General features: G+C 46.9%; 1 protein-coding gene across 2 annotated transcripts; it reads right to left on the minus strand.

The window, feature by feature from the left end:
* On the minus strand, nt 1-26,395 carry DBNL (drebrin like). 2 transcript variants are annotated; one of them, XM_019556668.1, is made up of 14 exons: nt 26,342-26,369; nt 26,178-26,233; nt 20,409-20,521; nt 20,036-20,110; nt 18,788-18,934; nt 16,742-16,819; nt 15,350-15,501; nt 12,100-12,154; nt 11,471-11,545; nt 10,851-10,956; nt 6,887-7,024; nt 4,783-4,904; nt 3,208-3,307; nt 1-2,346 (listed from the first exon to the last, which is right to left on the minus strand). In XM_019556668.1, the coding sequence occupies exons 3-14, from the start codon at nt 20,502-20,504 to the stop codon at nt 2,207-2,209; spliced, it is 1,284 nt and encodes a 427-aa protein (XP_019412213.1). In that variant the 5' UTR covers nt 20,505-20,521; nt 26,178-26,233; nt 26,342-26,369; the 3' UTR covers nt 1-2,206. The 2 variants fall into 2 exon arrangements, with proteins under 2 accessions (XP_019412213.1, XP_019412212.1); XM_019556667.1 differs by lacking the exon at nt 26,178-26,233 and having other exon boundaries at nt 3,208-3,313; nt 26,342-26,395.
* Nucleotides 26,396-26,401: the final 6 nt, after the last annotated feature.

A 26,401-nucleotide genomic window follows, 5' to 3' on the forward strand; every position in this document is an offset into this window, starting at 1 on the left:
GAAGTTGAATCACTCTTTATTTCTGTCCTCATAGCAGAGAAAGATAGGGGTGGGGGAGAATAGGGACACCTACCCTCAAAGCTGCTCTTACTGACAAAAAATGGAACCACCGGATGAAAGGCATGTGTTAAAATGGGTCCAGGCTGCCACTCCATTCTGGTTTTATAATGGAGTCTCTGCAGCTGATAATCTAAGTGGGTGACCATTAATAACAACCATCTTGGCATTGGAGGACAAGAGTGGCAATAGGCTGAACACCTGGCTTAAGAGACACCATGGCCAAGAAGGGCAGCTTAAATGCTTTCAGGGCAGACACAGGAGCTCAGCACTGCATATGTCCTAACACAGGAGCTTTTCTTGCCTAGCAATATGGAGCAACTGCTTTCCATTGTGAGGGCTTGAAGAGCAAAAATTCAAGCTCATCTCATTGCTAGCAACAGCAATCATGGTAATCTCTGGCCACCACCAATTCTAGGAATGAACAAGCCCCAGGGGGGTCATGCTCACAGCCATCACCCAGGAAAAGCCCTGTATTGTTCGGGTTAACACTCCCACAAGGGGAAAGGGAAGATGGTACAGAAAGGAAGATGAAGCTCACACAAAAAAGTCCTCAAAGCCTGTCAAGGCTGGGAAATAAGGCGATGAATGGCTTCTGAAGCCCCCAGGATTAGAATGGCATAGAAAATGTCTCTGAACCCATCTGGCTGCAGCTGAGGTTGGACTCATGAGGGGACAGGAGATGGGATAGTCTCACTGCAGCTGAGGAGAGGCAGCATCCAGTAACAGGCCTGTCAGACTGGGGAGAAATACTCCTCTCCAGCATCTTTAGGACCGTGACCTTCAGGTTTTCCAACCCCTTCCCCCACCTTAGAATCAGCCTTAATGAGGGAAACTTAGGGAAAAGGAGGCAAGACCAAGCAATCCAAGGGCCTAGATTAGCACAGTGAAGTGACTAGATTGAACATAAAAAAGATGGGGAAAAAAAACAGTATTGATTGCTATGGGGAAGGTGGGTTTCACTGAGAAACCTTCAGTTCTGCCATGTTCCATTTCCCTCTAGAGTTTTCCTTCACACAGTACATTTCCCCAAATGGCTCTCTGTCCCAAACAGGGGGATGTTGGGGTTGGAGAAGACAGCCTTAAATGGAGAAGAGAAATATTTTTTTTTACCTTAAGGAGGAAAAAACAAAAACCAAACAAACACTTAAGGCTTAATGACTGCTTGGAAATTAAGAGGTGTCTCTGTTGCTTGTCCACAGTGAAGGACACATATTGATTAAAGGAAGTCTCTTCTAGCATGTGTATTGGTCCTATATATTATATCCTATATCTAGCTAACTGTTGCTCCATGTGTAGTGTTGCACACTGCCCCAGCTACTTCCCACAGAACAGCTGCAGATACCTGCACACCTCCGCCATGTTAGGCTGCTATAGGGATTCCTCTTTTCCATTCCTTTAAAGCAGACATTAACACACAAACTCTTTCACAGTAGAAGAGAGATCACCTGCAAACATGAATCCACTGAGGCAGCAGGAACTGCAAGAGTCAGGATTCTGTGAGCCATCTTGACTTGACTGCATGCCACCTGTGTAGCTATTACGCTCAGCTTACGCATGTAATTTAAATTCGCTTCGCATAGCAAGATAGAGCAAGTGATGCCATTAGAACAGAAACTCCCCTGCATTTCCCCTGCTTTTGGGTGTTCATCTCCACAGCATTAACTTTGTAAGGGCAGACAAGGATTCCGTCATTGATCCCAGTGGAGTGCCAAGTCAGAGCCTGTCCAATTAGCACTTCTGAAAGAATCTGGAAGTGGGGCTCCTTCCCTCTGAAGGCAGTGATAGAAGAGGAGAGTCAGTTCCCTGAATGCCTGAGCATAAGCTGTTGTCCCTCCCTCATTCCCCCAAAAGATGCATTTTTCAAAACACAAAAATAACAATAGGTAAAGTGTTCTGCAAATTACTAATACCAGTTTCAAACTTTCACATTGAAGTACCAGCCCAGGCACAGTGAAAGGGGGATAGAGAAGAGGATGTGCTGGGTGGCTACTGCAGCTGTGATCAGCTCAGGCCATGGCACTTCTTCAGGAAAGCTGCACAATGGAAATATTGGAGAATCAAATCAGATCTGATCAAGACATGTATGTGTTCATTTTAAAGGGAAGAGGGAAGCCCCTGTTCCCATCCTCACTCCCCAGCCACCCACTTATTCAATCAGTTCCACATAATTGGCAGGGAACATGCCAAAGTGGCCATCTGGACCATAGCCACGCCACCAGCCTTCATCGATCATCTCAATGTTGGTGATGATGTTCTCAGGGTCGAAGGAGATCTCAGTATCATCAGCTGTGGTGGGACAGAACAGGGAAAAGTTAAAAAAAAAAAGTTGTCTGATTCCTCAAATAACTTGTTTAAAAAAACAAAACAAAACAGCAAACACTACAACACAGTAACCTCACACCTCAAAGTCCTATACTTCCTAAAACCCTTTGCTCCCTTCCAGCTGCCCTCACTCAGTTGGATGCCCCATTTACTACTATGGCCAGGAAGATTGATCTGTTCTCTAAAAGATCTGGGTTGTTTTTTTTGGAATCAGTTATCAAATCACAGACTCGCCTGTTCCCAATCTGGGCTATTACTTTGGGCTGCTTTCAAAGCTCAGATCTGGTTGCTCCAACCCTGCGGAGCTCAAGATGTGTTGAGGTTTATACTAACAAACAGATGTATGCAAGTAAAGCTGTCACAAGCATTTCACCATTATCAAGTGCAGCCAGCACAAGCTGATTAGGAAGAATAAAACAGGAACTTCCTACTCCTTGTTAGTTAACACTTACGTTACAGTAGCCACTGCATGTATACTAGACAGCCACTTTTCACAGCAGAACTACACTTTCAGGACAGAGGGGACCACAATACATCTGACTCTTAGCTTTTGTAACACTTTTCACCTCAAGGTATTGACAATGTGAGGATTTGGCATGATATGCTAAAAGCTGAAAGGAAAAGGGAGCCATGTGGCAGGAAATTGGAACAAGAGATGTGAAGGAGCAGAGGCAGAAGAGACAGGTTCAATGCTATTTTTTAGCTGCATGAGTGCTTTTTGGGTAGAGGTTCCACGGAGGACAGAACACTCAATAGATCTCCACTGCACCACTCATAAGGCTGTGCTTTTACAGAAGGGGAAGAAAAATGCTAAATATATCATACCAGCTTGGTAGTCATAGAGTGCCCGGGCACAGATTCCTTTCCCCTCCAGGTCCTGTGTTTGGTGGTACTGAGCAGAGTAGTCATATTTGGCTCCATCAACCTGTTCCTTTACAAAGGAGAGTGGAGTGGAACAAGAAAAAACAAACAAAACCGTGAAACTGAAGTGAGTTGCTTTGGCACAACACCTAAGGGTATCTCATCCTATGCTCATAAACAAACTGAGTGGCTGTGACATAGCTGATTACATGGTCAAGTGGGTGGCAAATTGGCTTAGGGGGTCGCATCCAGAAAGTGATGGTGGATGGGTTGGTATCGACCTGGAAAGATGTAGGCAGCGGGGTCCCCCCAAGGCTCGGTCTTTGGACTACTGCTATTCACTGTCTTCATCAGCGTCTTGGATGAAAGTGTGGAGAGCACACTGTCCAAATTCAGGGATGACACCAAATTATGGGGGTAAAATAAACACACTAGTGGGATGGGATCGAATCCAGGCAGACCTGGACAGGTTGGAAAAGTGGGCAGAAAAGAATAGGACGCAGTTCAACAAAGACAAGTACTGCATCTAGGGAGAAGGAATCACCAACACATGTAGGCTAGGGGAGGACCTTCTCAGCAGCACAGCAGCAGAAAGTGTTCTTGGAGTCATAGTTGATCCCAAGATGAACATGAGTCGTCAATGTGATGAAGTAATTAGCAGAGCTAACTGCACTCTGTCATGCATTAGCAGGTACATCACGAACAGAGGTGGTACTTCCCCTCTATGCAGCACTGGTCAGGCTACAGCTGGAGTACTGTGTCCAGTTCTGGGCGCTGCACTTCAAGAGGGATGTGGAAAACCTTGAGAGGGTCCAGAGGAGGGCCACTCATATGGTCAGGGGCCTGGAGGTAAGACCCTATGAGGGGAGACTGAGAGACCTGGATTTCTTCAGTCTATGCAAGAGCAGGCTGAGAGGGGATCTTGTGGTTGTTTACAAATTTGTTGGGGGAGGGGTGTAGCAAGAAATAGGAAATACTCTGCTTACCAGGGCACCCCTTGGAATAATCAGGAACAACAGCCACAAACTGACAGAGAGCAGATTTAGGCTGGACATCAGGAAGAACTTCTTTACAGAATGGATTGCCAGAATCTGGAATGGGTTTCCAAGGGAGGTGGTGCTCTCCCCTACCTTGGGGGTCGTTAAGAGGAGACTGGACAAGCACTCATCTGACCCCAGCGCTCTTTCCAGGCCCAGGGCAGGGGGTCAGACTCGATGATCTATTGAGATCCCTTCTGACCCTAACAACTATGAAACACCTGAGGGGTGCCAGGGGCAGTCCTCCTCAGCCAGTCTGCAGTCAAACCAGCTGTTCCTATCCACCCCTGGACAGTATAGATGGCTACTGTTCAATGGAGGAAACTGTCCCTATATATCTAAATTTAGAAGATGCCTTGAGGCTTTTATGGGACCCCTCCCCCAAGCATAAGACAAGGCCAGGCTGCATTGTGTTTAATTTCCATAGGAGATGCCAGATTTTCTCCCACCTGCATCATGCAGGATGTTCCATCATCCCATTTGTATTTGTACTACAACCCACCTGAGGGGGTTCTTCATAGACAGACTCGTCTGGTGGTTCCTCGTATATATCTTCCTCTTCCACTTGTGCCTGAGAAATGGGGATGCTTTGATGGTAACTGGTGTCCTGCCCAGCAGAGTCACCTGGAAGGATATATAGAGTAATTCACCAAGTCAAACCAACTTTCTCCTCCCACCAGAATTGTACAGCATACATCTGTCCAAACTCATGGCTGAGAAGACAATATACTATTAAAGGGTCATTTATCATCAACAGCAAGAAACCCACCCTACTCTCTACTTACAGTGACATGCTCTGCAAAGCCACCTCTAAGACCTACAGTAATCCTACACTTAATTTTCAGGTCTTTTCCCTTACTTGCATGCTCCTCCTCCCCCAAACTCTAGCTCCCTATACTCAGGAAATTACTTCCTTCTCTCCTGCTTCTGATGGGGGCCTGGTGAATGCAGGCATGAGTAACTTTGCAAAACAACTGTTTTAGACTTTTTCCTGCCCTGCAATAAAGGGCAAAAGTTGGGGAAACTTAGACATGAATTCATAGGAGAGATGCAAGGAAAAGGGTGCCTTGGGGTTATGCTCAGTACTTTGTGGGGGGAGAGAGTAGAAGTTTTGAAGAGAGGTAGAAAAACTATCATCTGTGCAACTCGGCTTTTTCAGATTGCAGCATTATTAATTAGCAAAAATTTTTAAAGCTTGGATTCAGCATCTACATGCAGGGTTGCAACTAGCTGCTACTTTCGTTACCAGCAGCCTGGATCAATGATTCAGGTGAGGTTCAACACAGCAGACAGGAAAAAAACTAAAACAGAAAATCACTTGGACCACAGCAGCCCCTAGTGGTAAATGCCTGCTAACTACAACTTGCACCATGGGGATGACGCCTTGGGTTCATTTGAGTGAGGAGTGTTGCATGGTAAAGACCAATTACTTCTGGGTTAAACAGCTGTGAAATGAGAAAGGGTCAAAGGCTCAGGCTGATTTTCAACACTAACCCTTCAGGGCATTTTGTCCCATACTATTTATTTGGCACCTTCCCTCCAAAAACTTCAGAGAAGCTTACAACAGACCCATTAAAATGTTTTGATTAGTTGTTTTTTTGGAAAAAATAGCACCTTGGAGTATACCCCTGGGTGTCATTTAACTATTATCAGGTGCAGCCAGGACAAGCTGATTAGGAAGAATGAACTTCCCACTCCTGTTAGTTAACACTTACTTACAGTAGCCACTGCATGTTCAAAGTCCTGAACACCTGCTTGATTCAAGTGCTGTACAAAAAAAAGCCTCACCCAAACTTTATACACTGTGCTATTTAGATCATATTAAACACCCTTACATGGGAATGAATACTGTATACAAATGCAGAGGAGTTAATTTTCTTATGAGGGACTTTGTACACCCTGCATTTGTTCCTGAACAATGGATTAGCAGAGCTTCCAAGCAGATTATTCCCTCTGAACACAAAATGAGGGAAGAGAAGGAAAACTGGAGGAAGCATCACCTGCATGTTTTTACCTAATTTATGTTTTAACCTTTGCTGCCATGATTATGGGATTGCTTGTGCCTGCAAACACTATGCCTGGTACAATTTACAGGACTGAGCCTAGGAAGAAACACCCCAAGGCAAGGGACTGTCACACACTTGCAGAGTGCCCTGCACTCTAGAACAGCTACATAAAACTGGGGCCTGAATACTGACTATCCACTACTCAAATTTACATGATCAAGTGTTCTTTCCTCCAGGAAAGGCTTTTTAGCTCAGCAAAAGCTATTCACAAGCCTAGCTGACCATTCAGCTGCCATCTGAGTTATGGGTAAGCAAAGCAAGATGGGTTTGCTTCTGCTTCTCCAACATGAGTTGAAAACATCTTCTTTACCACTTCACCTGACCTGCAACATGAGGTAAAGCATGCTAAGTGTCCAGCCTCAACGCAAATTCTTCAAGACACTATGGGCCTGTGAAGACGGGATGGACCTGAAAGTTTTAACACCACCTTAAATGTTAACTTGGATTCGAGTCAAAGCTCCAAACCCCAGCAGAGTCCATTGAGCACCGAGGTGGAAAAGCTTCCCCCTTATAGGCCTGGTATAAAACAGAGCAATATACCTGGCCCAGGCACTGAGGAGGCTGGAGGCATCTCCTGAGCAGAAAATGAATGAGATTCTTGCACAGTTGAATGGACCGGGGAAGGGGGCGTCTGGACAGGACTGCTCTCCTTCTGCAGGAAGGGGCTCCGTAGTTTGCCTGAGGAAGGAAGTCAGAAATACACAAGGTACTCCAAGCAAACAAGGTCTACTTGAGAGAGTGGGAAGAGTCTCCTCCCAACCTCTGTAGTTAACCCTTTCAAATATGCACTGCAGCAGTTGATTACCAAGGAGTGGTACTGCTCTGAGAAGTTCATGGGAAGAAAGTTTCATCCTTACTTAGATGAAACTCCCTCAGGCCTATAGAGTCTACTGGCAAATACATTCTTACTGCTTCCACTTCCCAGGGTCCTACTGAACCAGCAGAGCTTGGGCAAACCTACAGATACACCTTTAACAGAACTGCTTACCGAATTTTAAGCAATGGATGCCAATAGCAATGGGACTGCAGAGAGTGCTCACGAGGGGTCAAAGACAAGGGTCTGATCTATGTTACAGGTCAATCATTTCCGAGGAGCAATGTAGGAAAAGGAAAGACTCATCCATTTTATTCTACCCTACCATTCAACTCTGAGTTCGATCCAGGTCTCCCATTAACTCCTGAGCAAATCACTCCTACAAGCCTGTCTACCATAGCACCAGAACTGTAGACGTACAAAGCAAAGTGGGGTGTCCCTAGCTCACCACAACATGAAGACACCACAGTACTAGGGCTCACAAAAATCTTTCTAAGTGATCAATCAACTACCAAACCACAAATTTACCTTGGGATCATGGGAGCAGAAGGGATCTCACAGGTCAGAGTCTAGCCCCTGGTCTGCAGACACCAACATTTCACATGCACATTTTAAGACTAAGGAAGGTCAGTGAAGAGTCATTTCCTGCCATTTCTTCCACAGCTTCAGAGCTTTCTGCAAGCATAGTTGAAGAACCTCAAGCTGTACAGGCACCAGTTAAAGCAAGTTTCAGTCTGGGCTCCAAACAGTCCTGTGACTACATCACAAGAAACAATTAAACACGTTGTTATATAACTGAAAACTTAAAATAGGCAGTGCTGAGTTCCTGACAAGTCCCACCAGGCTTCTTCATTTGGAGAACACACCATTTCTGTCGCGGGAAACACCAAGGCTGTCACCACATCTTCTGCTACCTCATTTCAGCACACAGGACAGACTGCTTAAAGAATGAAGCAGCTGGTCACTCACCATCAACGTGCAGCCCCTAGGCTTTATTTACTGCATCCCATCCAAATCTCCTCCATGAAAGGCTATTTTCTTCCTTGTGAGGCAATCTACAGCACCCACTGCCATCACACACTAGCATAACTCACTTCTTCACAATACCCCTAAGATGGGGTATTCAAAGCAACAATAGAGACATACAATCATAGAATATTAGGGCTGGAAAGGACCTGAGGAGATCATCTAGTCCAACCCCCTGCTTAAAAGCAAGACCATTCCCAACAAGATCCTAGCCAAGGCTTTGTTAAGCTGGGTCTTAAGAGTCTCCAAGGATGGAGAGTCCACCTCATCTCTGGGTCACCTGCCCCAGTGTTTCACTACCCTCCTAGTGAGAAAATTCTTCCTAATACCCAACCTAATCTTTCCTTGCAGCTTGAGACCATTGCTCCTTGTTTTGTCATCTGCCACCGACGAGAACAGTCCAGCTTCATCCTCTTTGTAACCACCCTTTAGGGAGCTGAAGGCTGCTATTAAATCCCACCTCAATCTCTCTCTTCCACAGACTAAATAAGCCCAGGTCCCTCAGCCTCTCCTCAGTCATGTGCCCCAACCCCCTCACCATTTTCACTGCTCTCAACAAGGACAAACGCAAAGTCCTGCATTTAGGACAGAAGAATCCCATGCACTGCTACAGGCTTGGGACCAACTGGCTAAGCAGCAGCTCTGCAGAAAAGGACCTGGGGGTTGCAGTGGTCCTTTTCTGTTGAACCTCATGAGATTTCTTTTGGCCCAATCCCCTGATTTATTTAGGTCTCTGAATCCTAGCCCTGCCCTCCAGCGTATCTACTACTCCCCGCCTGATCTTGGTGTCATCCACACATTTTCTGAGGGTGTACTCCATCCCATCTTCTAGTTCATTAAGGAAGATACTGAACAAAATCAGCTCCTGGGCTGACTCTGGCACTCCATTAGATACTAGCCGCCAACTAGACAGAGCCATTGATCACCACCTATCAAGCCAATGGTCCAGCCAGCTTTCTATGCCCAACCCATGCTTCTGCAGCACGCTTGCAAGGCTGCTATGGGAGACCATATCAAAAGCCTTGATAAAGTCAACATATATTACTTCCACTGCTTTCCCCATATCCACAGAGCCAGTAATCTCATCACAGAGGGCAATCAGGTTGGTCAGGCATGATTTGCCAACGATGAATCTATGGTGACTGTTCCTGATCACTTTTTCCAAGGGCTTAGAAATGGATTCCTTAAGGATTTGCTCCATGATTTTTCCTGGGACTGAGGTGAAGGTCACTTGTCTGTAGCTCCCTGGATCCTCCTCCTTCCCTTTCTGAAATCTGGGTACTATATTTGCCCTTTCCAATTCCATGGGACCTTCCCCAATTGCCATGAGTTTTCAAAGATAATAGCCAGTGGCTCTGCAATCACATCAGCTAACTTCCTCACCACCCTCAGATGCGCTGCATCCAGCCCTGTGGACTTGTACACATCCAGCTTTTCTAAATAGTCCATAACTTGTTCTTTCACTACTAAGGGCTACTCTTGCCTTCTCCCCAAATTGTATTGCCCTGTGCAGTAGTCTGGAAGCTGATCTTGCCTATGAAGACCGAGGTAAGAAGAGGCATTATTTCAGCCTTTTCCTCATCATGTCACTAGGTTGCCTCCCCCATTCAGTAAGGGACTGGCATGTTCCTTGATCTTCGTTACTGACATATTTGTAGAAACCCTTCACATCCCTTGCTAGCTGCAACTCCAGTTGTGCTTTGGCCTTCCTGAATTCATCTCTGTATGCCTGACCAATGTTCTTATACTCCTCTCTATCTGTCATCTGTCCAAACTTCATCTGTCTAGTTCAAGTCAGTTTTCCTTGTAACCTCCCTCTCTAAAAATAGCATTGCTGGTTTTGGACTAGTAACCACTTCAATACAGTGGAGACAACATTTTCCATTACTTCATTAAGGTCATGTCTACACAAGGAAGTCTCCTTGGAGTCAGTCAGAAAACAGATTTCAAACAGAACACCTATTCCTCATCAACTCCCTGTGCGAATTCTTAATTTGTAAATCGGAGTAACTGAGGCCAAATTGGATTAATATATTAGCAGAAGGGATTAAGCACTTCCCAGATAAGACCAGGAAAAGAACATCCACACAGAGCTCATCAGGTATAATTGCTTTGGTGAGGCACTTATTTTTCCAACTCTTAGGTACCACACAATGTTGTTTCTTATGGGGTATGTTGACAACAGGTATTGAAGGCATACCCCAGGGTAGATGAATTACAGAAGTTGACTAGATCACCACATGGCTTTCTGCATAGAATCAGATTTTAAAGCCAAAAAGCCATGTGCAAATATTAGTCACCAAGCATGGAAAAAATCTCATTCTCTGCTGTTTAAGTCTGGCACAGTTGTTAGCAAGAGCCTTATACTAGGAAACATTGGCAAACAATTCTAGACATTGCTCTGCCTATAGTGCAAGGCACCGAGGGTGCAATAAGAGTATTTTCAGTACTTAGCTTGCTTAGGCAGGATCTCACTGCTGCCTTTAGGTGTGCAACTTGAGTGCTAGCCCAGATATGATGGCAAACCTTTCCATATAATAACTCCAAGCTTTCTACACATATGCATTTTTTCCTTATGCTTCGTTAACCTGGCACTGGAAAATGCCTTCCCCAAGAGGCACCATAACTCTTGAATCTAGGAGCCAATCTAACCCCACTTCGTACCTGGCTGAGAACAGGCAGCTGTTGTTTCTGCAGACATGGACCTTTCCTTCTGCCGGAAGATGTCCCGTGGGTTCACAGATCTTTGTGCTATAAGTGATGCTGCTTCCTGTGATGGAAGAAGGGCACATACCTTAATCCAGATGAAACAAAGTTACCTATCCAAATGGAAGCATGGGACAGTATGGAGATTGAGAAGCAATTTAGTCTCATGCATCTACAATGAAAGGATGTTTTGAGATCAGAGTGTAATAATAAGCAGTCATGCAACACCCTAGGATCACTCAGTGTTACTGATTCCCCTTCCCTGGAGTAGCTGGGGAGGACAAAAAACAGCCTAGAAAGATTGTTCCTGCAAGAACATAGCAGTCTGTATTCCAAGCCCCAAAGAGGAGAGCCAGTTTAAATCACCGTTATGGCCCAGCATGAAGAAGGCTTCTGAGAAAATAGATTTAGGTGGCAGGATGCAAAATATTTACAACACAGTGGTGCCAAGACTCATGTACAGCATATGTAGAAGTGGCAAGAAGAGCATGGTTTGCATCACAGTTCCCATGACCACAGCTTAGTGTCTGCTGATAGGCACATACAGTAGATGCATCTGAGCTTCTTCCCTCACCTACCTGAGCCTTCTCCACAGACTCGCTCCTTCGGAAACCCCTCCTTTGCCTGGCCTCGTACTCTTCTTCCTGCTCCTTCTGCAGCATGAGACAACCCCTTTACCCTCACAGCAAGTCACATAGCTAGTCAGGAACCCCTTGCTTGGCTCCTATGGCCACAGCCCCCTACCACTAAGTAAACTTGGCTTCTTCCAACCCCAGAGGCATGGGAACAAGGGACAGACACTGAAAGCATGCAGGACAGTAAACAGCCAGCCAGCCAAGTTCTGGAGAAAGAGGCTACACCTCCCACAGCACCCTATGGGAAGTGTTTGGACCAAGTCAGTCTGTCAAAGCTCCTAATCAAGTGGGAGTGCTGGAGGGAGTGGCATCAGTTACCTTCCTGACTCCTAGCCCCATCATGCATGACAACTCAGTATCATCAGTGTAACCTGGAGGGGAATCATGTTCCCAATAGCACCAGGGCTGGTTAGGTTGGTGCCTGTATCTGGAGCTCCTACCAGTGCAGTCCATACAATATTACTCTAGGACAACCCAACTGTTGGTGGGCAGTGGGAAATCGAGGTTCTCCCTGCATTTCTCCAAGGTTCATTTGTAACAGGCCATGGGAATCAGTAATCCTCAAAACTCACCCATTGCTGCTTCTCCTTGTCTCTGTTCTGCACTTCCTGCTGCTGCTGGAATTTCCTGCAGTTATCAAATGACATACTGTGGTTAAACAATAACCAGGCTGAGCCGTTCCCTCCCTCTCCAGGGCCAAGAAACCCAGCTGGCCTGGATTCTCCAGCTCTCTGCTGCTAGGCCCTAGCCACAGAGAGCCTAGCTGTGGGATACTGACCAACTGGTCATGGCAAGTCATGCCTGACCAACCTGATTGCCTTCTATGATGAGGTGACTGGCTCTGTGGATGTGGAAAGACCAGTGGATGCGTTGTATCTTGATTTTAGCAAAGCTTTTGATACAGTCTCCTACATCATTCTCCTGGGCAAGTCAAGGCAGTTTGCAATGGACTGTTAAGGTGGATAGAAAACTGGCTGAAGCATTGGGCTCAGAGGGTAGTAATCAATGGGTCAATGTCTAGTTGGCAGCCAGTATCAAGTGGACTGCCCCAGGGATAGGTCCTGGGGCTGGTTTTGTTCAATGTCTTCATCAACCTGGAAGATGGCATAGAGTGCACCTTCAGCAAGTTTGCAGATGACACCAAGCTAGGGGGAGCAGTAGATAAACTGGAGGGTAGGGCTAGGATTCAGAGTGACCTAGACAAATTGGATGATTGGGCCAAAAGAAATCTCATGAGGTTCAACAAGGACAAGTGCAAAGTCCTGCACTTAGGACAGAACAATCCCATGCACCAGTACAGGCTGGGGCTGACTGGCTGGGCAGCCGCTCTGCAGAAAAGGACCTGGGGGTGACAGTGGACAATAAGCTGAATATGAGCCAGCAGTGTCCCCTTGTTACCAAGAAGTCTAATGGCACCCTGGGCTGCATTGGTAGGTGTGTTGCCATCAGGACAAGAGAAGTAATTATTCTCTTTTATAAAGCACTGGTGAGGCCACATCTGGAATACTGTGTTCAGTTTTGGGCCCCCCACCACAGAAAGGATGTGGACAAAATTGGAGAGAAACCAGTGGAAGACAACACAAATGGTGAGGGGCTGGGGTACATGACTTCTGAGGACAGGCTGAGGAAGCTGGGCTTATTTCGTCTAAAGAAGAGGAACCTTAGAAGGGATTTAATAGCAGCCTTCAACTATCTGAAGGTGGGGGGGGTGGGTTCACGGTGGTGACAGATGACAGAACAAGGAGCAATAGTTCCAAGCTGCAAGGGAAGTTTAGGTTAGGTATTAGGAAGAATTTTCTCACTAGAAGGGTAGTAAAACACTGGAGCAGGTTACCCAGAGAAGTGGTAGAAGCTCCACTCCTGGAAGTTTAAGACCTGGCGAGACAAAGCTTTGGCTGAGATGATCTAGTTGGAGATGGTCCTGCCTTGAGGAGTGGGGTGGACTAGATGATTTCCTGAGGTCCCTTCCAACCCTAGTTTTCTATTATTCTATACTGCTCTGTCTACCATGATGCAGAACTACAATTCCACAATGGCAATCTGAGGTTTTAGAGAACCTCTCCCCAATAATACAAACAAGCCTTTCTTTGCCAAGGATCCAATCAGTAGACCCCCACCCCAGAACTCCTAAATCATGAACCCCTTCTTGCCAGAAGGAAAGGGCACCTTTCAGAGGTTTAAAACCTACCCCAAATCACACTGTGACCTCACACTAAAAGGTTTAATGGTGAAGAATGCTATAAGCTTATAATACTATAAGCTCCGCACATAGAGCCCAGGAAAAAAGGAAGGAAACAGTTGCATGCCCCAACTTCAAACTCAGCTACTTTCCTTTCACTGTCCACAGGGCCCTTAGCCACCCCCTCATGTTTACTATCCAGGAAGTCAAACTCCAGGCCTAGTTAATGGGTTATAAATTCTCACGGGATGTTGTGGCCTTGATTAACTGCATTGCCAAAAGATTTGTCTATGTTTTGTATTAGGGTGCATCATTGAAGTGAGAGGGAGGGTCAAACCAACAATGGCTGAAAAAGCATTTATTGTAGCATTTAGGAAGCCACCTGTGCATTCGAGATCTGTGGCGTCAGCCCTGGTTCTGGACTTGGCAGTTGATTCTAATTACCCATCTGAGGTATGCACGAAGCTGGATGTTGGGGTAGTACTTGGAAAGGCAAGGGTTCATGAAGGGCTGTGACTCCATCCACCCCTTATCCGCAGAGGCATCTACTATAGGGGTCTGCAGCCTATCATGCTAACATACTCAGCATGCACAGCAGCACAGCAGAACCATGCAGACAAAAAGGAGAATGGCATAGAGAGTGCGAGAAGTGCACCACATGGAAACCATCTTCTGTGCCTGTACTCTGTAACAATATTGATGGTGGCAGTGGACAAGGAGCTGTAGTCCTCTGAAGAAAATGTGAGTGTTGCAGTCATACTGCAGGTCCAGTAGGTTCTGTCAGAGGGGCTCTAAGAGAAAGCAGCTCCCCCAGGCAGAGGCACAGACTGCCCAGATGTCCCTACTCCTGGCTGGGGACAGGACCACATGAAGACTCACAGGTGAAGCTGCCCAACAGTCAGAGCTTGTTATGGTACCATTGAGGCAGCAGCTTTGCCATCTGGGACCTTCCAGTGAATTGCCAAAGCAGTAATCCCACTCAACAACTCACCAGGCCCTTCAGATCAGGTGCTTCAATTTGAACTCTGCCCTCAGAAACCTTTAGACAGGTTAATGCTGTACCTCTCCCAGTACAACTACTGGATGTTGGCGTTATGGAGAAGCAGGGCACAGTGGTGCATTTGGAAGGACCCTCCAATGCAGTTAAGAGACTGTGGATCGAGGCTGGGTTGTATATTTGTCCCAAGAGCAAGTGTTTGGTGGTGAACAGCCTGAGTACACAGAAGCAGGAGCAGAGACCAGGCTAGACAAGAACCACCGCCTGAATAGAGACTTCCTGGAATTGCACTGTCAGGAAATGCACTTGAGAAACTGAACTGAAAACAAATGCTACTGTGCATGCACAGAACAAATCTGCAACTCCCTGGGACCAGCTCAGCAAAGTTGGTTTGCCTCCTAGCCAACAGCAATGGGGGAAGCCAGGGCTGATGGGCAGGATCAGGAGACACTGAAGTCTGAGTGGGATGGGCAACGAAACAGTCTCTTAAGTCAGGTTGAGTTGGTTATATATTCCTCAGCCCTCCCAAGCAGTACTGTCAGCCTAACTGCACCTTGGGCTGTAAAGAACAAAAGCAGGCCAGAAGCAGCTCCAAGAAGGAAGCTGGAAGGCTATTAGAGCTTCTCTGGGCAAAGAAGAGACTCACTTCTGAGCATCGATCTTACTGGCTCGCTCCTTAAACCTCTGCTCACGCCCAGCTGCCTCCTGCAGCTCCCGCTCCCGGTGCTCTTTCTCCAGCTGCCGGCGCTCCTCTTCTGCTCGCCTCTTCTCCTCTAGCCGCCGGTTCTCTTCATCTTTCTGTAGGAAGGAAAGAGACCCCACACCAGCTTTGGTTTAATGTCAAATGAGCATGGATGAGTGTGACCCCATCTCTGCACCTCTTGTCATGTCAAATGGCAACAGCACTTTCTCCCAGATTGCCCTGTTTCTGTTAGGTCAGCGTCTAAATGAGGAGCCACAGGGCTTGGATCAGACAAGGACAGGAAAGCATGGAGCACTTTGAGAAGCACATTTCCTTTGCAACATCCCTTCTCTTCAAGGGCACCTGCTCAAGTCTGCTTGTTTAGTTCAGGGACCCTAAGGACGTATCAGGTTCTTCTCTGCTGCCAGATGCAGCAAACCCACTTAGCACCTTCTGGAGCCATCCAGGACACAGTTCACTGTCTGATTAGATATGGCCCCGGCTACAGCCAACTCACCGCCTCCACACTGCTTCTCGGCATCTAGAGTGGAGACCAACACCTGGAATAGCTCCAAGTGACCACAGCCACCTGCCCGATTGACAAACAGAACCCAGGAGTCCTCTGGTCTATGCACTGGGTCCCCGTCAAGAAATCTCTATGGGATTAACCCTAGTAACTGAAGACAAACCTCCAAGTTCATCAGCACAGCCTTCCACAATAGCTATGTTCAACTGCAGCCGTGAACTAGCTGCCCTCACCAGAGACTAGAAGGGAAGATAACGTCACAAAGCCCAGCCTGCTCAGAACCCAATGCCAGCCTCCCTTCAGCTTCCTCTCAAAGCTCTTTCCACACAAGTCAGTTGTTAAGCTAGTCATCTCTGACACTGGGAAAAGCAAAGCTATTAGCAATTAAGCACTGGGACACTTCCATATCCAGAGGCAGCACTGCACAGAATTCACCTAGAGTGGCACGGAGGGATAATAACCCAGATAGAAGTTGGCTTAGATTCAGAAACGTGCAAGGCTCCTGCTTTTTCTCAAAACACAAGAACTCTATTTCCAACCCACATGTGCCTGTATTTTGGGTTCACATTGCATACAAGGACTCCTCTGTACAGATCCAAAAGGGACTTTGTGAAGAGAGAACTAGAGAACCTTTTCTAGTCACTTCTGTTGATTGTGAGCCATCAGCCCCAGAAGAAACAGTCCTCCCCATGCCTTCAATCTGGTCAACACTGGGCAAGAAATGCAGCCTCCAGGAGAAGGCAGGCCAGAGGCAAGCAGAGAACAACCGAGATAAAAATCCAAGCCCCCGAGCCCAATCCAGCCTCATCTCAGTGATCAAAACAACTCACCTCTGCTTTGGCCCAGAAGTTGTCTTTATTGACTCTCTTGATTTCAGACATTGCATTTGTCTTCTGGTACACGGAGCCCTGGAGGAAAGTAACAAGATATATACAGCTGATAAACAGCCTCTGTATACTGGGAAACTGGTGCTTGGTGACTAGTAACAGACTGGCAACCCTGCCCAGTGGCACTCTTTCAGACTTCTACCTGGTCACCTACTGGTTCAAGCTGCACAACAGAATGATGAAGCATCTGGAACCGGCTCAATTCTCCCAACAGCAGACAGGCATCCAAGAAGGGAGTCCAGCGGTTTATAAAAACCACGTAATAGCCCTGACAAGCCAGAGGCTGAAGACTGGCTCAAATAAGGAAACAAGAAGTGGTCACCTGCAACTTGCATTTCATCTACACAAAACTGACAGAATGAGGGGGAGAAACTGCCCAAAAGGAAGAGGTTAGAAAGCAAATTACATACACACTCCTCAGATTGAGTTGTCATGTATATTTAGACAGACCAAGCCCACCCCATGTAATGGGAGTTGTAGAATTGAGTGCTAACCTTAAAATAAGCCCTCAACACCAAGAGAAAGTGGGAAAAGAAGATACAGATGTGAAGAAATAGTATTAAGAGAAGAGTTTGGAAGGTTACGTACCACTAAGTGCCTAAGCAAGGCATTAGGGTCAAACTGTTACCTACCTTAAAGTGTCTATAACCAAGGTGTCACAGCATCTACAAGGGTGCAGAGGTCCCTTTCAAGGGTGCTTTTGTGTGTCTCAACGGTAGCACTATTAGGTGTGCAAACCTGATCCATAAGATACACCCAGGGATCTCAAACAGGAATCTATTGTGTCAAAAACATTCTAACCTGCTAGAGGCTTTGAATTCTTTGCAACAGAACCGTGCTATTTTCCTGCAGTCAAAAAGAGTAAGCGAAACCAAAAGTTGGCATTGAGGGGTGCCTTGAGCCTCAAGAAGATTGAGAAGCACTGGTCTGTATCATTTATGGTGTTTTGATGGCTCTTGTAGTACACCATATGCAAGGCCTGGTCTGGAAACCAAAGTACTGTTGTGCAAGACTTCTGTATGTTCATTTGGTATTTGTGCTGCATCAGCAGCAAAGAAAAACTTTCCAACATTTTTTCTACAAGAGGCATTAGGCATCCTTAACCCAAAGCAGTCAAAAACCTTTTGGCCAAGCTATACACTTGGGATATAGGAGATCTTGGGCCAGGTTCCAAAGAGTGCTTGTTCTGAAATCCAAAGCAGCTGCTCCAACCAGGATAGCAGCTAGCTGGTTTTGGGGACAGAGACAGCCAGCTAAGAAATTGCTCTCCTGGCCCCAAAAAAACCTTTTCAATATCAGCACTAAAACACTTCAATAGAAAAAAAAAAAAAGGACTGTTGATATTTGCTTACCAACTCTGCTGTAAACACTTAAAAAGCAATTAGTTTTGATTCACAATGAACTTGTGGCTGCATTAATTGCAATTATTCATTAACCTTCAATTTTGCCACTGTTCATGGACATGTGAACTGAAGCTTTATGCCAGGGCACTTTATACTTTCACATGTTGTGGTAGAGACTGGAGCTGCATGGATTATTTGACTTCCTTTTTCCTTGGTGGGGTGGGAACAACCATGTCATCAGTCTATACCTGCCTTTCACCACTCATGGGGTAGAACATTTCCACACCACCCATATTGTTTAAATATTATGAAGACCACCTTTATCCCATCTCCATTCATGGCCCTGTTGATGGACAGAGTTACGTTGTCTAACAAAACGTTTAAGCCACCTGAAGCAGAAGCTGGTCTCCTATTATGTCCCACACCAGTCAGTCATCGCTCCAGAGAAGACACCACCACACACAATGGTCTTGGGGAGTACCACAGCTAATAAGACTAAGAGCACCAGCTCCTCCACTCATTTCATCCCAGCAAGAAAAGGGTTATACCAAGTAATCCAGCAGCCCACTCCACTGCCCACCTGAATTAGTTCCCCAGCCCTGGAGCCCTGGCTCTGTGAGATACATCCATCTCCTGGGAAACTTACCACTGGAGCCTGCGGGCCCGAGTCCTGGAACTTGCTAGATTCTCTATGGAAGTTGTAGTTTGCGCCAGAAGCCTTGGCAACCTTCTCCATGATGGACTCAGGTTCCACATCCTCTTCTGCCCGAGCATTAATCGTTACATGGGCACCCTGAAAAGCAGCAGCAGCACCATTGGAACACGTCACTGGGGCCTGACAAAATATCCCACAGCAGCAAGGGAAGTGGGCTGGCAAGATCATCACCTTGAGAGGGGAGGTGTTTCTGAGACAGGCAGCTCTATCCATTCACTTGCAATGGCTGTGTACAAGGACAGACACAGTCATTAGGAACTGCCCAGAGGGAGGTTTGGCTTGAGGGAAGCTTTAATTAGCACATCCAACTGGCCCCTCAGTCCCCTCACTCTAGCTCCCGATGAGGACATCACCTTTTTGCTCGAGAGACCAGAGTTGGGACCTAGCTGAAGTCTCCAGATTCCACCTTAATATAGGACAGCAAGTATAAAGGGAGCAGACTGAAATAAATAGCCACACATTCTCTGTCTGTGACTCTGGCCCTCTAAACCCCTTTAAGTAATGCCCTGATTTGTTAAATGGCTCCTCATTTGTTTCCTATGACAGAAAACAAGCAGCTTAAACTATTAGCTCATACAATGCACCCTAAAGGCTAGTCCTATAATCTGATACTTAAATAATAAGATTAGAGAGATAGGGTGTTGGCAGCCTCTCCTTCCTGTGTGGTCTCTCATCTTTCCATTGCTTTTTAACAGTGGAAGGTTACTATGCCAAAAGCCCCCTTATAGACACAAGGCTGTTCTATAAACACTGGGTATTTGTCAGAAACAAGGCACAACAGGATGCACAACAGATTGGCACTGCAGGTGGCTGACACCTTTTGGTGGCGTAAGCAGGACCTTTTCATGCAACACCCTGTTGTGATGTCTTGTCCCCTTACAGCTCTGGGAAAGTCAGAAAGGTAATAGGGGAGCAGCTGGAGAACTGCAAGGCTTCCTCAGAGCCAGCACTTCCCAGAAGGAAGGGCAAGAAAGCCAGAGCTGCAGATTGCAACAATAGAGAGGGAGGGTGAGATGGGCATTGCTTTCCAAGCCCTGGTGGCCACCAGGCAACACTTCTCTCTCTTTGAAGACATGTATATCTGTGGGCATCAGAGCATCTCACGGGCCACACATTAACATCAAAACAGGTTATGGACCAGAGGTCTAGGGAAGAATAAAAGGGAAAAACTGTCTGTACCTTTAAGAAGTTTGCTACAGTGCTGACATGGTTGGCACAAGCTCCTTTTCTCACATCATTCACACCTTCACCAGTCTGCAAAGAGATAGCAGTCAGTACCCACAGTTAGGGAAGTTCATATTAAAGCCTACCCTTTGTACCAGGACAATACCCAGATAAAGGTGCTGCAAAGCTGAAGGCCACTACCATCAACATCACTAGGGCTAGCTAGACTAAGGGAGAGAGGCCTCGTGCCACGTAGCGGTGCGTGACAGTTTCAAGTGGCCATTTTGGGGATCCTGTGGCTCAACAGATGCCTGCAAATGCAGGTGAAGCCCTCCCAGTGCCATGTGCCCATAATTTTAGTGTTAAGGGAGCTAGGAACTTTACATACCCAGTTGATGAGAACATATTTGGGCAGGCCAGAGTTGGGATCCTTCACCCGGCAGAAAGCATACATCACCTTCCCACTGTTGAGCTCCTCCACCATTTCCTCCAGGCCACCATCTACACCATCACCACACCAGGGAGAAAAAGGAAGAGAAACAGGACATCAAAACTGACCCAACCATCCCAGGCTTAAGTTTGGGGGATGGAAGCCAACTAGAACCCTGCCTGCCAGGCTTGGCAATGCAGCCGGCTGAAAAGAAAAGAACAAAACCCAGCCATCAGTTGCTTTCATTAACAGCAGTGTTTCCATGAAACAGGATCCATCCGAGCTTCTACTTACTGCCTCTTCTGATCCCCTGTTTTATTTATTAGCAATTCAAATGAAGGTACCAAAAGCAAAGGCCCTAGGTGAGCTAATAAGGATATAAATGAACACAGTTCAACCAAACCTCTGCTCATACTTCCCCAGGAGCTCATCCTCTAAGCCACCTTGCTCCTTCCTTTAAGATGCCTTCCACCCTACCAGACAGGTTTCTTTTGCAGCACATCCACAAAGTTATCCAAAAAAGCCCAAGTTTGGTAAGCAGCGGGTAGGGGAGCACACTCAAGTCCCAGTGGCCTCACCCTGCCTAGCTGCCCTCTCTCTTTTGGTATGAGGTGTTAGGACTGAAAACTAACTATAGCAATAGCTTGTGAGGAGCAATGCCTTAGACAGGCAGATTCCTTTTATGGTGTTCACATCCTAGACCAAGAGGCAGCCAGAACAAGCCACAGCACTTGGGTCCCATGATCCCCACAGGATGCATGACCACCTTCCTGTATTGCAATGGCCTAATCGCCAAATGAAGCCATGCAAGGCCTGCAGCTGAAAGGGTAGCCGTTTCCCAGTCCCATGCAGTACAAAGCTGACTGGGTTACTACTCTGATACCACATGATGCTGGAGAAGGGGGGAGGGGGGGGAAAAATCCAATCAGCAGCACCAGCTAATTAGCTGTATACACACCTACAGAAAGGAAGAAATGCCACCACCTCTTCTAGCTGCTTTCTTTAGTCCACCACCTTCTTGGCCTCATCTGACTTGCACTGCAGCCAGTTTGTTCCCACTTTCCCCCTAGTCTCAGTTAGACATTGCCACCAGTTTCTCTTCCTCAAAGAGTTCTTCTGATCAAGCAGATAATCTGATCAAGCAGTCTCTGCAGACTGCCCTATGGTTGGGTAAAGTTGTAAAATCCTTATACAAGGACTTCATTTGTTTGGTTATGGGCAGTCCCAGCCTCAACAAGAGTTCTCCATTTACAACCATGTCACTTTGGCTCAAGTTCACAGTGAAGCCCTCAGCACAAAGGAAACCAAGTGGCAGCTGTTTGCATGTCACAACAGCTTTCACAGCATCATTAAACACCTTCACATGGTGAGGGGGAGTCAAATGAAAAGTCGGTTTTCCATAAAACAGATGCAAAAGTATCTGCACCTTGCAAGGTACTTCTTTGCAAGCAGTAATTAATCCTCAAAGCCACAACAGGTGGCTATAAAGCTCCATCATGATACTATAACCTTAGTAGGTACCTGCACCCTGTTCTCAATTATTTCCATGTGCTGCTGCATCACTAGGACTTTTGTCATTCATTTCAAGGGGATCAGACTATGTTCCTGATATGTGTAAGCCAGGGCAACAGAAGCAAAAGCTTAAGTAGAAGAAATCACCCTGCATGAGATGGGACTGACCAGGAGGGTTCTGGGTCAAGCTAAAACTGCTGCCTAGGGAAGTGTCCCTCTGCCTGTTCCTTCTTTCCACTGCATTCTCACAGCAGTCAACTCCAAACTAGAGTAAACTGTGCTAACAGGAAACCAGACTTCCCCACAACTCCCTGCACCCACATATGCTGTATGCTGCCAGCCTGCTTGCAGAATGTATACAGCAGCCTGATCTTCAGATGCAAGCCAGGAAGTGAAACACTCCCATGCACTTCAGACACCTGCAGTTTTTCAGCACTTCTCTCAATGCTTTCTCCAGCATAGAATCATGTGCTCCATAAAATTCACTTTACCACATACTTTATGAAACCCCAAACCCCTCCTCTGCAAATCTGCCACACACTACCATGGAGGCCCCATGCAGTTCTAAAATAAGGGATCATCTTGTGCTGTGGCATAATTTGAGAGATTATCTGGATTAAGCAAAGACTGCCTGAATGCTGCTTTCACACAGATTGTCTGGGAAATATTAATATTGGCTTCCCAGTGAAGCCCTCATCTTTTAACAGTACAGGCCTGTGTTGCTAATCCTGGAGGATCTGAACTAATGAGGGATTCCAGTTCCAAACAGTTCAGGTACACACCTGACAGCCGGCTGCAGGACCACCCACAAGCTCCTAAGCAGCAAAGTGCAGCATTAGGCTATGTACTCAGGGAAACTCCTCTGTTCCTTTCTAGCCTTATAAGGCCCAAGGAGGACAAGCACATAGCAGCTAAATCAAGCCCAGGCAAGGGGCGAGAGTTCAATTTCAACTTCCCTTTTTTGGTGGATCAGCAAGAAAACTCACATTTGGTGTGCTGATGCAACATAGCATTTCTCAAAAGCCTGGACCATAAATAGGAGCAAGACTTCAACTTCAGCTCTCCCTGCAGCTGTTAAGGCTATACAGGCTCCCCGACAACTCTTGCAACTTGAAGTACCGTGGAGAAGTCTATCCTCAAGATTTTCCAGCACTGACAAGGCATTTCATCCCCAGCTGCACCACAGAAAAGAATATACCTTTGGGCAGTAGCTAAAACTCTACCTCAGTTAAAAATAAGGGCATGGGGGGAGGAAGAGAAAGCTAGAGTGGAAAGCATAACATTACAACACTAACCACAATGCCATGGTAAAATTAAGTGCTAGGAGCGACCAGGAATGTAACATTAAATGTTGTGGTGATAAGTTTAAAAAAAAAGCAACAAACCAAAACACCTACCAATCCTAAGCACTCTCACATGTTAGAGAAATTCCAGCAGTGAAGGTCCCTCCTGCAGGGCTGGCTTGGCCACATTTTAAATCACCATAAAATAGCAGGCTGAGCAGTAATTATCCAGACACTAGTAGCAATATTGGTTAAGATCATACTTTTAGATCTGCACTTGAAAACAGGACTAGAGTTCCTCTCCCCCCTCCCCCCCACCAATCAAATATTTATACTCCATCTCTAAATTTGGCACAACCATTTCAGAGAACAAAGCAGTTCTCCGTGTGATATTTTTAGAGAATTATTCACTAGTTTTCACACAGGACATGTTCCCAACTTGCCCTTTTTGTCCCCGTGGTCTCCTCCTTTGGGGTTTCTCCAGTCCCACAGCCCAAGTCCCTGCCACCACTGAGCTTTATATACACACTGAGAATGAACACACCTGAACCTCATAATAACCAGCACAGTAGGATTGATACTCTTCTATATCATCAGCCAATGAATGCAACCACTCAGGTCCAATCAACTATTTCCATTCTCCAAAGCAACTGGGATCAAACTGGCTCTGTAAGGCAGCTGCAATTCTTCATCTGGACCTGGGCTTCACCCTTCTCCTGGGGTAGAGACATGGCAGATCACAGAAAGCACCTCAAAGCTAGTTTTGGAGAGATCTTGTTCAAGGGCACAGGCATAGTATAGGCCCAAGATTCAGCTACCAAGATAGAGGCTGAGAACTAACAGGAAAGCAAGCACAGAGCATGGCTGCTTTACAGAGAGCAGACTTGAGCAGACTCCTTGGACTCTCATTTCTACACCCTTATCTCCGTTCCAGGTGGAACATGACCCTCAGGGGGTTATTTTACATTCATGGGAATGAGCAGGCAGATACAAACCATTAATTCTGCCTGGCACAGGAACTTGCTAGGACAAGCAGCATTCAAATGAAGGCCTCAACAAACCCACTCTGCAGTGGGCCCGTGACACCCGACAGCCCTGTTCTGACCAACTTCTGACAAAGGTTCATGCAAAACAAGCTGACAGCAGGGCTGGCAACACTTCCAGCTACCACCTCTCCCTCTCCTCCCGTTGATAGGAAAGGGACCAAGGAGGAAACATTGCAGGAGTCTCAGCTAAGCTCCAGATGCAAGTTTCCCCCTTCAGACAAGAGTTTGTCTGCTAGAAACAGAGTCTTGAAAGCTTAAGACTGGGGAAAACAAACAAACAAAAATAAATAAAAAGAAGAAAAAAAAAAATCAGCATCTCTAAGGGCTCTGGGATATGACCATGCACCATATTTGCTGTGTCAATGTTTACCAGCTGATTGTGGCAGGCACATTATGGGCAGGGAGGAGGAAGGCTATGCCTGGAGAGACTATGAGAAAAGCAGAAAGGGCAGAAACAGGACATGGGACTACAGAAGACCAGAACATCTAGCCTCCAATTAGCCAGGAGGATGGCAGGCATTGACAGCCCTTACATACACACATTCATCACGACCCTAAAGCTCCTTGCAAGAAAAACACTTGGAGTCAAGGTTCCTAGATACCTCAAGGCCGAGGAATTAATCAACCACTACTCAGCACCTCATCTCCGCTCTTCTCCCATGCCCACCATCTCCCCATCCGCATCATTAATTTGAACCAAAACAGTACCAACACCAAGGCAAGTTTCACTTCTTTAATTGCCACAGACCTTCACTAGCATAGATCACCCACACACAGCTTGCTTGCAGCTGCCAAACAGCTCACAGCCACCTTCTTCAGTTCAACTCCACCCATCATTTTGCCTTAAGCCCCAATATAAAACCCAATACAATGCCTGGAAGCTGTGGCCTTGAAAAAGTATTTAACTCACAGAAACATGTAACCAAAGCTGGCCACGCTCACAGGAGCCTGCAGGTTCCTGACTGGGAATGTGGGCTGCAGAAAGGACCTAAAGCCAATGAGAAGAATAGCTGGGGGCTGAAAAATGCAACCAGCAGTTTCTTTGCCCTTTAAGATGCACTTGGGTAGGCTCTGAAGTTTAGTCATCTCACAGGGGAAACAGGCCAAACACAGAAGGCTGCATAAAGCCAGGAACAGAAGAAATTTTGTATCAACAGCAATCTACTACTGGATCCTGACTTACCCCCTTGGCTGTGCTAGACTTACACTGCATTTATACAACCTCCAGGATCGCTCAGATACAGCAGGATTTAAACAAACACTGAAGAAACAGGGTATAGGGGAGAGGAGGGGGGTTCTTGGTTTTAAAACTTCTTAGGAAAAGAACTACAAAAGCTGTGAGGGGGGAAAAGGCAGACTATATTAGCCTCTTTTCTGAGTGCAATGGAAACTTGTACTCATTTTACATGCGACACAACAGCATTGGCTTATTCACCGTTTCCCAGCTGTACACAAGATGCAGCAGGTACCATTTCTTTGCTCATTGAGAAGTGGGAAACAGACCTCCATTTTATAGCCTCTGGCCCAGTTGAGGCACCCTCTCTGCTGCCTCACCACATCCGAGGCAGCAGTGTTGGACTGAAACCTCACAAGAGAGCGAGCTCCCTTAGGCAGCAGCTGCTGATGAGAAAGCAGAAGCTCCCCTTCCAGACATGGGACGCTAGGGGCCAGCCTGGGATCCCAACGTGCTATGGGCACTGTCCTGGGAAAGCGATGCCAAGGGCCGGCCTGGGGTCCCACGGCGCTGCCCCGGGGAAAGCGATGCCAAGGGCCGGCCTGGGGTCCCACGGCGGTACGGGCGCTGCCTTCCCCTTTGCACGCGCAGGGCAGGGCAGAGCAGGATCCCCCTTTCCTTGGAGGGCCGCCCCGGTCCCGCGCGCACTCACCTCCGGTGCCGGCCACCCGCAGGTCATTGCTGTTGCCTTCGTAGGTGAACAAAGCCCTGAAACAAGCAGCACATGGAGACAGCTCAGCCAGGAGGGCATCCTGGGCGGCCCTGCAGCCTGGGGCTGGAGCCCGCCCCCCGGCCCCGCACGGGCGCGGCGCTCACCAGTCGGTCGCGCTGGCGGCGGCCACCACCCGGCCGTAGGCCTCCTGCAGCGCCGGCCCG

Source organism: Crocodylus porosus, unplaced genomic scaffold (genome assembly GCF_001723895.1).
Source record: "Crocodylus porosus isolate Cpor-Errol unplaced genomic scaffold, CroPor_comp1, whole genome shotgun sequence".
Lineage (NCBI taxonomy): Eukaryota > Metazoa > Chordata > Crocodylia > Crocodylidae > Crocodylus > Crocodylus porosus.